The 13,027-nt window shown below is 35.7% G+C and overlaps 1 protein-coding gene across 13 annotated transcripts in view; it reads left to right on the top strand.

Annotated features, from left to right (window-relative positions):
• Window positions 1-11,102, top strand: part of LOC100643486 (glutamate receptor ionotropic, NMDA 2B) — a 360,187-nt gene extending 349,085 nt beyond the window's left edge. For 7 of the 13 annotated variants that reach the window (XM_048407837.1, XM_048407842.1, XM_048407840.1 and 4 more), the window contains 2 exons: window positions 2,618-2,737; window positions 4,710-11,102. In XM_048407837.1, coding sequence (XP_048263794.1) covers window positions 2,618-2,737; window positions 4,710-4,767 — 178 coding nt within the window. In that variant the 3' untranslated portion in view covers window positions 4,768-11,102. Of the gene's footprint in view, window positions 1-2,617; window positions 2,742-4,709 lie in introns of those variants that run through there. The other 6 variants (XM_048407845.1, XM_048407841.1, XM_048407843.1 and 3 more) reach the window with 2 other exon arrangements.
• Window positions 11,103-13,027: the final 1,925 nt, after the last annotated feature.

Below are 13,027 nucleotides of genomic sequence, written 5' to 3'. Positions count from 1 at the left end.
ATTTAGTTTGAATTTAAATTTGAATCGTACAATTCTGATATAGATTTAGATTTAAATTTGAATGCTTGGATTTGAATTTAAATCCAACTCGAATTAAACCAGAATTTAATTTTATATGGACGATTCGTTCATTTCCTTTAACGTTACCTATCAACGCTTTGGATAACGAAACGAAATTAACTAAAACAAAATACTTGAACTTGAATTTAAATTTGGATGTATGAACTTCAATTTAAGCTTCAACTAAATTAACATTCAACTTTTTATGGACAATTAAACCATTTCTTAAAATATTACTTGGCAATACTTTTAAAGATAAAACGATATCGGTTCCGGTCACTGGAGTAATGTTTTTTTCGAGCACCACGAGTCTTACGCGACGGAAAAAGAAAATAATAGAACGAAGGTTCGCGAGGATCGATAATAACGATATAAAAGTTTGAAGGATAAGAGTAGAAGTAGATTATTCGCTTCGCTTGGTAGTCTAGAACGTCTGCATATATTCGAATTATTCTTCTCTACTTTTATTGCCTCGTACTCTTCCTTTCTTTTTTTTTATTTTTTTATTTTTTTTTTTTTTTTTTTATCTTCCTGTACATTTATCTATTCACTTTGTAAACTCGTATTTTCGTATCGTATCGATCTACTTTTCATGTGCTCGGAAGCATGGCATGCGAGTTCAACGATAAGTTTTCGGTAAACTCGTGACGACTGTGTCGAGAGTGCATAGTGGAACGATAAATCGTGCGCGATGGCGTTAAGTGGACGGTACAAGGAGCCATCGATTACGATTGAGGAAATTCCTGTAAATTAGGAAAACTCAGGGAGAAGAATGTAGTACGGCGATCGAGTCATTTGTCCGGAATGAGTCGTCTAACAATGGAATCTGAATGGAATGGAATCTGAAATCTGATATTTCACTCGTTCCCTGGTAACGCGAAATTCTCGGGCCTGAAAAATTCTGATATTGAAACATTCCTATCGTTATACGACGAATTCTATGCTAAAAGACTTCTCTATTTATTTAACTGGTAATATCCAATCTTTTCTATACAACTATTAAATCAAAAATAGTATATAAAACTTGCTGCAAAGAAATCAACGTGAAACGTATATAGAAAAGTATACAACGAATAAAGAAAGTTACGATTTGTTAAATATTTTACAAAGAAAAGTACCTTGCGATAAATTGCTAAAATTACAAATTCGATATGCTGACAATATCGATAATTTCAGCGCTAATTACGCAAACTATTCTATACCATTAATGTACATCTGCGATTTTCGATAATTTCCAGAAATTGTTTCGATAGTAATTATATTACATCAACTTTACGAGTTAATTTACGTAAACCTACCGTGACACAAATCCACTCAAATTGAACTTAACAAACGTAAATTCGATCGAACCAATTTCGAAGTAAAATTAATTAAGCATAGAAGTTCCTTTCCGCGAATGTATCCTTTTTTGAAAGTATTCGAGTACGAAACGAGTGTTCTTTATTCTGTTTGAAATTAGCGTAACTTCCATCCGTGACAGGAGTGTCTCTGGTCAATCTCAAAGCTCATTTCACCGAATTGCTGCGGCAAACTCTCCTTGCCTCGATTAATGCAAGTTGCTACGCTAAAAAAGAACCCAGGTGATTTTCCCTTTGAGAGCGTCCAAATTTCATGCCACAAATTCCCCACGAATTTGTGCCACTACGCTGTCCGGAAAGTCAATGAAACTCAACGCTTCTCTTCGTATTGACCTGCTTCACGAACCGTTATAGTTTCTCTAGCACAAACAATATCGCATCACTCTCGTGCATTATAAAGCGCATTATAGCGAGTCTCCTATTATAAACCGTGCCGTTTTCTCTGTACGATATCCCATTCCACATACACGTTGTTCCTAAGTGTTAAATTATGACTTGCAAGTACTGAAATTTTCCTCCAGGGAATTAAACTTTCCTCGTCTAAGGAACGACGAAATGTAGTTGAACGTATCCTTCTAACATCTGCATAACTGCGCTTGTAACGACGCTATAACTGGCGTTGTATTCTTTAAACGGAAATTTTCAGAAGATATTTCAAAAATACGATCTTCGAATACGGAAATTAAAAAGGTTGCTTCTTTTAATTTAAGAGAAGAAGTAGGATCTTTTTTCGTTTCGTTTCTCTTAGCATGAAAATTCTAGACTGTTTCGGTGACAGAATCGTTAAAAAATTTGAGAAATCGACGGGTATTAGTTTAAAGTTGAATGTGCTATAGCAGAATGCGATTCTACATTTTATGACATTTTTATCTGGACACGAATCGGTGCATAATTTTTTACCTAATTTTGAGGAATCGTGGATTTATGTTAAAGCCCAAATAATTTCCTGCTCTATACTTGCTTTGAGAACTAAGCACGAAACGTGGAAGGAGGATTATCGAAAAAGGAAAGAGAAAGCAGTCAAATTAGAAGCTAGTGCAACTAGCATTTCGTCAAGAAACATACGCTACGTCTTTTAAAAATACTCGAGGCCAGGAGAATACTTCAGATTCTAATATTAGACGATTCACTCTGTATACGTCTCTTTGCCTATCTGTTTTCAGGCAGTAAAATTGTCTTCTCTCCAAATTATCATACAGGGATTCTCTTGAATCTAGATTCATCGACGCCATCGATGTTGCCAGGCCTAGGGACATGACCAGGAACCACGTGGTCAGCACGGAGTATAGCGACAAATTTTTGCCTCCACAGATCTACAGGTAAATTTTTCAAATTCAAGAAATTCAAACAACAGTAATATTAGGTCGTCCGAAAAGTTTCTTTCGTTTCATAAGGAAATAATGAATGCACAACATTTTCCGTTTTGTATTATTTTATCGAGTGACGATAATTATGATCCATTTTGTTCTATCAAAATAAGGATCACGACGTTCGACAGATTAGATTTCATATTTGTATAAAGATGTGTTGTTGTAAAAGATGTGTCTGTAAAAAAAAGACGCTTTTTGGACACCCTAATATTTGATACGATTTAATTAATATTTCTTATGAAGTTCGATTATAAACAAATAATTGCTGCATCATCGTCCTGACACTCGTCGTTGCATTTATATTTTACTCCTACAATTTAATAAAGTTATTGAAAACAATATGAGGGAAGCTCACCTGTTTATCTGATTTTTTAATGTAAGTTTACGCTTAATTTCTATCTCTATTTGTTAATATAATTTATCCTCGTTTTTGTTTAGATAAATAGCCACGAAGTTTGTACTTAATTCAGAGAGTTTGTATTAAATTTATATTTTAATTAAAGTCGTAGTCGTATGTACAAGATATGACGCGAAGAAGATCGTCGTCTGAAAAATTCAGCGAATTTTTATTATTCACAAATTCCTTCACTTTTCAGCAACCAAGCTCGCTACCCTTTTTACATTAGCTCGAAATTGACCTCACTCTATCGCGTATGTAGCGTTCACGCCACCTGAGCTTAGCGCACCAACATATTCCTCAAACATTTGCCAAATTTCCAATAAAAATGCAAAACGTGCCTAGTCGAGCAAAGATTGTCTCAGTGGAATATTTGCGCAGAAACTTTCGATTACATCAACGATTCGTTTCGACGAAAATTCCTCACGTTCCTGAGCATCAAATACGGAAACAGACACACATAAACACATACACGCACACATGGTGAAACCCAATTAACACGTACGTGTATCTTTCACAAACTTCTCTGCCATCGTCCTTTCCAAACATTTCACGTTAATTGAAAAAAGATTAAAGGAAACTCGTACAAACACCTCCTAGAAAATTGAATAGTTGAAATGGTAGGCGATGTAAGAGCCAGAAGTGATTTCCGATAGAAGCGAAGAAATCATTTCTGTTAATTTCGCCATTTACATCATTCATCGCCTGATCGTCGTTAACTTTTATCAAATTTACGAATTTAGACGACGTATAAACGATGGGAAAGTGTATCGGATTGATCGATTGGGTGATCAAATGAAGTTTTCAACTACAGTTCAGCTAACACTTACGATCAAATCTTATTCCCCTCTCATTTGTCACTTTTATTTCGTATCGAATTTACATTTTAAATAATACACATTAAAAAAATTGTTTCTTATTTCTTTGGCATTATGCAAATCTCAACTATAACGATGTGATTATAACGCATTAATAATGTTTGTGGTACATGAAAGTATCTTCCACTTTAAAATATTCAGAGTATTAGAAGATTCTCAGCCTCGACGAAATATCCTTCGTTCAAAGAAGACATATTCTTGGTCTTTCTTTTATCTTGCGTGATAAGAAATTTCAATTTTTTCATTTGTTTAAAGTTTCGCAGTTCACAGTTGAAATTTGGGAATTTATATAGCGCCGAACAAGCAAAAATTTTCAAATATCCATTTACCTTAGTGTCCACGTAAATATTTACGATAATTTATTGGACTTTTCACTTATGTTACAACGAACAGATAGTCGCCGAAAGTTCGATCATTAGATACACCATACAAAAATTTCGTATTCGAATTTATGGGATTGTTTGGAATTCGTATTCTTCCTCGCCAACATGTGTCTATTGTTCCTTAATTTTCCCACTGTTTTTCCTCGATTCTACACCTTTTTTTCATGCAAGAGGGCTTCTCCTCGCCCAATTATTCTTCCCAATTATCTTTTTTTTTTTTGCCTTTGTCCAAGCTAACGAATGAAATCGATTATTGTATTTAGGATTCCGGACGACGACGCAGCCAGGACGGAAATCGCCGAGATGGAGACAGTTCTGTGATCGTAGAGAAGCGGCCACGATTGCCCAGCCACGTCAGCGCGATCATAAGCGTCCTTAGGGAGCGGTGTAACTCGCTTTCGCCATTTTGGACAACGAGTTGTTGCCTCGTTGCCTCGTCGAGGTCATCCCTCGAATACGAGAAACCCTCGAAGCCGAGCCGTTTCGAGCGGCGATCGAAAAACACGAGGGGAGAAATTATCGAAGATGACGAGGGAAGAAATTACCGAAGAAGACGAGGGAAGAAATTATCGAAGAATAAAAAAAACAAGTCTGGTGCACGGGAAGAACGTTCAGTGCCTATGAAGAATATCGAGATCACGATCGTTTTTCTCTCGATGAACGAACTTTTAACCACGACCACGTTTTCCAAGGTCTGTCTGTCTTCGCCACGAAGAGCCGGAAGTGCGCGGTGTTCATTCTTGTGATTGTATCACATTGAAATTCTTGGACGAACACGATTCGTTTCCAGTCTTTGCTACTGTCCTACGATAGCATTTCTCTTTTAAAATAGAATTTTTGGGACGAAACTTTTGAAAAAGAACGATTCACACGTTTCGTTGGAAAGTGTGTCGTTTGAAGGGTAGTTGAAATAAGGGTTGTAAGGAGGGAATTGAGTGTATTTATGCTATTTCAATCGCGTATATGACACTGTTTGCTGGTTTCGTTCGATTGGCCTTCTTACGTGAAACGCGTCACTCTTAGTTTATTTATTTGTTTGTTTATTATTTATTTATTCGTTCTTGTCTGATACATATGTCGCGCAGCTTGCAGAGATTCTTGGAGAAAATCTGAAAACTCAGAAATTTCTATTTCTCCGTTTGTTTAGAACTTTTAAATTGAAGCTTGTAATTTAGACACTTATATTAAGCGGTAATAAATCACTGTTTTTGAAATTGACAACTTTTCGTAACAGACGATGTCCGTAATGTCAACAATTATTGTTATTGTAAAACATTAGTATGAGAGAATTGAGGTTTGGAACCGTGAGTGATGTTTGCAGGCGATGTTTGTGCCTGTTACAGAGGCAAAGAGAACGAAACAACAGGAACCTGGATAAAAGTGGAAAAAATAAAGAAACCAAACCACGTAAGTTATATTCAGGCAGCAACAATGCAATAGGTAGTTATTGAAAATTCCTAAGTCTTTTGAGAATCTCGTTAAAACTTTGTACGAAATATCGGCCCTTTTTCCAAAAATAGGGCGTCGACTTCGAGCCAACAATTGTTCGTTAAAACGAACGCCAAGGCGAGCAAAATGCTACAAAAGAACGAAAACGATGAAATAAAAACTATATATTAAAAAAGATGGAACTAAGAAAACCTGTCGACACCTTGATGGTAAAATGTCAATGTGTACCATACAAGATATAACTATGACATTTGAGTATGTCATATATACATATATACATATATATATTTAATACGTAATGTACACACGAGCTACTATTATACGTTAAGTATGTATATTGTGGTAAAAAGAACAATGAAATATTCTAAAAGAAACTTATTTCGAGGACGTAATATGCTCAACAACAAGAAAAAAAAAAGTACACGTAATAAAGATCCACCGAGCGTAACGATTAAATAAAATTGCATCGAGAAGTGTCAGGTGTTGCGTGTCAAATTTTTAATAAAAAAAAAAGCAGCGAACAGGATGATCCAGTGACGATTATTGGCTTGGATATTTCGACACTTTCTTTGTCGTAACAATCTTCTCTAACGAAAAGAACACGATAGTGAAAAAATATTGTACGCTTCGTAATAGTTTCGTCGAATGTGTTTTTCTTTCTTTTTTAACAAAATTGAAATGGTATCCAGGGAATATTGATTTGTTAATGGATTCATTGTGTTTTTAGTGTTCTGTACGATCAACAATTTCAAGAATGTTCAAACTGTTTAAATTGTAATTATTACTACGTTTTGAAAGCACCGATATTATACTTACACGTTGCTATTATATTAATATGCTTTGCTAATGTGCTATTAAAAGAATTCATTTCTTTGTGAATATAGCGTTTGAATGCAATTCAACTTAAAATTACTATAATCACAATACCCAACTCAAAGATAATTTTCAACAAAATTTTCTCTTTATCGATTTGGTAAATATTCGAAGAATTAATCTTTGCTGGCTCGTGTTGCATTTTAAAATTCGATCGGTCAGAAATGCAGAGAATAAATTCGGAGTTAAAATATGTTACTATACGTAACGGTGCCTGAAACAGTGAATTCCAAGCGTCTAACCATTAAGGTGAAATATTTTTTAGAAGCGTCGATACGATCGCGTGATCGTTCAAAGCTCTCGCGCCTATTCAAGAACCTGACACTTCGCAATTTCTACAAATAAAAAGCCAAAAAAAGAAAAAAAAAAAGAAGGGAATATAAAGTCTATCCTCGTAAGGAGTAGTTGAAAAAGAGGCAATTCTTTTGAGCCAATCGCAGAAAAAACAAAGATTTTGTGTGTGTGTGTGTGTAGGAAAATCGACAGTGATAGGATTAATGTTCTAAAATTACGTCCGCTGTACATAGAACGCATTGTACCGTGTAAGTCACAAAGTAAACATTGGAAAGAGAATTTCGTTCTTTCTTTTTTTTTTTTTTTTTTTTACCATATTCAAACGATTTTCATGAAATGAATTTGCAATAAGAAACGAAAATGTACATCTTTGCTGTAAAAATGCTGCTAGAATTTCTCGATCACGAAAATTCGAAACGGAGTTGCGGAAGAATCGAATTACGAGAAAAGAAGGTTGCAACAATTTCGAGATTGTTTCTTGTTGTCCGATAATTGTGATGAAAACTAACTGGTGTCATTATTAGATTTTGAAATTTCCGGCTCTTAGATAGTTTGGGTTTTGAAAATCCATCGATCATCGGTTTCCGAGGTTTCGCTATTGTGGCTTATACCGCACGTCGACAACTCCATTTAGCGAAGCACTTGTTTCGACTCCTCGTGCGTTCAAGCGAGATAAAACGAATCACACATTTGAAACGACGTTTGCTCAGGAAAATTCCACGAGAAAAATCTATTGTATCGATTAATTCATAACGTTCGCCGATTTTTAAAGCACTTTCTGTCGGCTTTTCGAGAAGTCGAACGACACGATTAATTCGAGGACGAGACACGAGTGCTGGATTTAACCGAAAATAAAATAAAGAATACAAATTTATGGAAATCGCAATTCTAACTTATAATACGTTGCTATCGGACAAAACACTGTTGTTACTGTTGTTGTTAAAGATAATGGAAATGTTACGTTGTTAGGGAACGACGCGAACGTACGTAGAGAGAACGAGATTATTGGTTACTCTTTTCGAGACAAGTATATGGAGAGAAGAAGGGAAAAAGAGATACCGACGAGGCGTGTCGATTATGCCGTAACTAATGTATCTTTATCTGCTACTGTTAAGTATCTAAAAGACAGGCGTAAGCTTTTACCCATATTTCCGGTCGACGTGAGATCTTAAACGCTGTTTCCATCCGACACAAACACGAGATTTCTTTTCATCGTGTGCGCACACACGACCATAATTAATAGATACTAATCGAGAATAATCAAACGCAATTTCATATTAATAACTCTAGAACGAACTAAATTTGACGATACGTGTTTGTATTTCAAAGATGGATCATCATTCGAACGAACGTGAGTTTCGTGCGGAAAATTCGCGTTGATACAACGAATACGTTTCTTGATAAAGCTCAGATATTTCTTCCTCTTCAATGGCTCGACGATCATCGAAACGATCGCGCGCTTTAATCGAGAATCCAGCAGCTTTAGGTCCGACGAGACTAACGTCAAACAATAATCGATGTGGTGTGATGTTAAAACAATCGACAGTCGCTTTCATTACCGAGAAAATAATCTCTCACGTAAAAATTGAAAGTCCAATTAACGATAAAGATACGATAGTGTTAATTTAAGGAAGAAGATGGAAGGAAAGCAGGTGTAAAATTTAAATTTCATCGGTAACTACGATTCCTTGGTTTCCAGTTATTTCATAGACAACGCATCGCCGTATTAGATGAAACGCGTTTCTTTGCAAGAAAGCGATAATCCGATCACGGCAAGCGATTGTAACCGGTACAACACGAGAAAGAGATAACGTCGGCTTTCTTGCACAAATCGATTAAATTTTATTAATGAAATTTTATAATTGAATTTTACAGATTACCATCTAGATTACAGAATATAAAATTGGAAGATCATAAAATTGTTCTATGAAGATTCTTATGATCGTCTTATTCTATAGAAAACTGTAAAATTACACCAACTATTTGCGTAACAGAAACGTATAACTTAAAACTTGTCGCCTCTCTGTCTCTCTCTCCCAACTTACTGGTATTATTCGTAAATTATTGTGCAAGAAGGCGTTGATAGTAGAAACTAACTTATGTAAACCTAACAATCGTGCGCACACACGAAATAGCGGCCTTAATGATGATTTTTCAGCGTCGTACTCGTGATCTCCGAAGACTCTCGTACCCGTAATTGTAGACTAGTCGTCCTTACACGAACGATAGGCTTCCTTTCGCTATTTTCATCCGAGATTCGTGTCCTTTGCGTATTCATCTCCCACCAGGACTCTTCCGATCGGCGGATCATCGTCATTTTATTCTAGAAACGATTGTTTTTCATCAGTGTGGACGAAACGATGATGTGCCAAATAATTTTTATAAGCATGATCGAGTAACGAATGAAAAAAAAAAAGAAACGCAGCAAATTAGAAATCCGTTGGCTGAATATAAGCATATCAGTAACATCGTCGAGCAATTAATTTCCTTTTCACAGTAACAACGGAATTTTTGGCGGGTGAATTTAACGTAACGTTGAACAGTGGTAACGTTTGCGATGGTCACAACGACAGCAACTATTTAAACGTATTTAAATAAATTTTACCGGCACATTTTCAAAAATTCTTTGGCACTAAGAAACTACAGAACTTTGTTCTCGATCGATTTGCTATCGTTTCACTGGAAAATACAACGAAATACAGTTTCACAAATTTCTCTCTAAATTATACTCATTGAACGTAAAGAGCGCTTCAAGGTTTGTTTTGTTATTAAACTGAACTTTTATCATATATAATCTCGTTATGTATGATAGGAATATTAAACATTTTATTAAAGATTTATTAGAAGTTCCTCGTTATTTATACGTTTAGCATTGTTTTATATACAAAGTCCAACAAAATGTACAAATTGTAAACACCAAAATCAAAAGACGTTTCATACACCATTTATCACGTAATCTAAAGCTTCGATTCGGTACCGTTAAAAAGAAAAACAAAACGGCAATGACGAAGCAACAATTGTAGCAATATTAGCGACGGATCAACCTGTACTACGATCGTTAAAATAATAAACAACGGATCAGAAGAGTCCAGGCCATCATTCGCGATAGATCAAGTCCAAAAGGATCGCATCCCTCAGTGGACCCTAAGATAGATTAGTCAAATACATACAAAGATAACGAAGTCGATAGCGTGGCCATACGATGACCATTTTTGTGCGAAACAAACGAAACGGAAGAGAAACGTTTGAAAAAAAAAGAAAAACAAATGAGGATAAAGGGAAAGGAAAATTGAAACGGGTTAAAGGATCGCCGGGTACATCACGATTTTAGGTATGATAAATACGAAAGCGCGTAGAAACAGTATAAACGATTATACCAATTTGTATGTATACTCGTGCGTATACTCGTCTATGTACATAACGAAGAAGAAACGATTGAGAAAAAATGAAAAGAGAAAAAGGAGGTACGATAGGACCGAGATCGTGATCTCTCTCGAGTGTCCTCTTTCGTGCTTCTTCGTTTTCACCACCGAGGATATTAGCGACAAGAGAGAAAAAAAATATACCTTAGGATTAGCGTAGACCAGCAGAGAAGTAAGTTTAGCGACGAAAAACCTCGCCAACTGGAGATCTTTTTTCGACGGCCTCGAACAAAGAGGCGTTGTATTTGTGTCTGCGTACATTTTTAATGGGAAAAAAAACGAAACAAGATTATATTAATGATAAAATAAAATTACCAAAAAAAGATAAAGATTGATAAAAAAAAAATGGTAACATTGATAAGCATTAAAGAGGATAAACGAGGTTTGCGAGCTCCGCGACAGATCAGGGAAAGGTGGCGAACGAGGCATATGGTACGTTGATAAAACGACGAAGCCATTGACAGATATCCCGTATGCACACATTATTTCTACGTTACGAGTAATATCGTCGACCAATCGTCTCGCGGAACGCGCAAACCGACGGCTTTAAGGAACATATGTGGCATATGATTGTATGTTGTTTCAAATAAAACATTGTTGTTTTGTATACTACACTCAGTTATCAGAGTTTTGTTTCTTTTTCTTAGACCCTGTACTTTGCCATTTTCTGGAAAAATTTCCCTTCACTGAAATCCTTACTTTGCGCTTCCTAACATGTATTGATAAATATTAGGTCATCCCATAAGTTCGTTCCGTTTTTCGAGCGGTTATATATGTTAAGATTTACAGCGGTTGTATATGTTAAGGTTTACATACCTTTCAGTTTCATGAAAAAATGTAATGCCCCTCTCGTTGTACAACTTCTTCCCATTTTTCAAGTGCATTGGTCCCTTATCGCCGTATGTTTATAAATCGACACATGAAATGTATACGCAAAAGTCGGCACGAACTTATGGGATGACCTAATATATAAGATCAAGCTCATAAAGTTTCTTTTTTATTTTTTTATTTACTAGTATTTTACTATCAATTCTCGCATTGAGAATTATAAGTAATTTTCTCTGGCGTGGCGCACTAATTTTCTCTGACATGGCTAATTATTTATAATAAATTAATACTTATTATAGATAAGTATAATTTATAAATAATTATTATAAATAAGTAAATATTACTTAATATGAATATCTAGTTAAATGTTGTGCTTAGGTCTAATGGGTAGTGTTTTTTTAACCTGCGGGTCTGGTAATTTAGTAATTAGTAGCTCATAAAGCTGTGATATTCTTTTTATACGTGTCTTTAATAAAAAGAAAGATATTTTAGATGTAGCACTTGGTATTGCATCATTTTATATAGCATATGGCCAGTCGTCAACATTTTTCGATTCGTACATACATTTTCAAAGTAATGCGTAAACAAAGTTCATGCGTGCAGCTTCCTATGTCTTGCTGTATTTCGTCTGTGGTATTATGTACCGAATCGAGTGTACCGAATGTACCAACAGTCGCACGTAACAAAAATGGCAAGGTGGTTAGGTGACCCCCAAAACGTGGCCATGGAAAAGCATTGCGTGTCTCGTCTATTCTGTACATCGACTATGATGGTCATTCGAACATCAAATATACATTGGTCGATAAAGTACCCATCGTGATATCGACCACTAGAGCGCATTCCGTTTTTCGCCCGGTGCAGATTTACTTGTATTGTCTACTAATATCTCGTCGGTGATGTCACGTCCATTTTGCACCTCGTCGGTGCTTGTACCATCATTAGCCAATATTTTGGACAACGTAAATGGCGAATACCAACGTGCAGCACAATAGAAAGGAACATTACCAACTGAAGATTACCATTAACTTCGATCTAACTGCGCGATAGAAAAATATCTACCTTATGGAACATAAATAAGGTAACATATATTTTAATTTAACACACGATTGATTCATTGTTTTAAAGTTCGTCAACTTTCAGATGATAATACAGATTATTATCAAACGCGTGTCATAAGTATCAAAGAGATACGAGTTAATTAAAATCAATTAAAACACGTACGTACATCCTGTTAGATATGCAATCAAAGTTTCGACTTTTGTATCAAGTATGTACAAAACTTAGCTAATTTTCATCACGATTTAAGGAAACGTCGCTGTATAAATGCTTCGGAATAAACTCAAGTTACATCTGACTGTAACGTTTCTCTTAACAGCGACGATCTTCCAATTCTTATCTTTCATTTACAAAATGAATATTACAAGCCATCGGTATCAATTACCTCTAATAGGCTACTCTCCGGCGTGACTAATTAAACCTATACCGCTCTTTCCTCTTCGAACAACTAGAATTCCTATGATCCATGGAAATCGCAAGTGATGTAATCTCGCTATACTATCGTTTCATTTTCATTACCCTTTGCCAGTCTCCTCTGTTCCTGCCCCTTTTTCAGCCGCATGCTTTTACAGTAGCTTTGGCGCCGTCCGGTTTTCTCCTTTTTATTTTTTGTTTTCCTTTTTTTACCAGCTCGCTACCTCTTTCCGGAGTATTGTTGC

Source organism: Bombus terrestris, chromosome 7, assembly GCF_910591885.1.
Source record: "Bombus terrestris chromosome 7, iyBomTerr1.2, whole genome shotgun sequence".
Lineage (NCBI taxonomy): Eukaryota > Metazoa > Arthropoda > Insecta > Hymenoptera > Apidae > Bombus > Bombus terrestris.
Note: the sequence above shows the minus strand (reverse complement) of the source record. Positions and strands in the feature narration are given on the sequence as shown.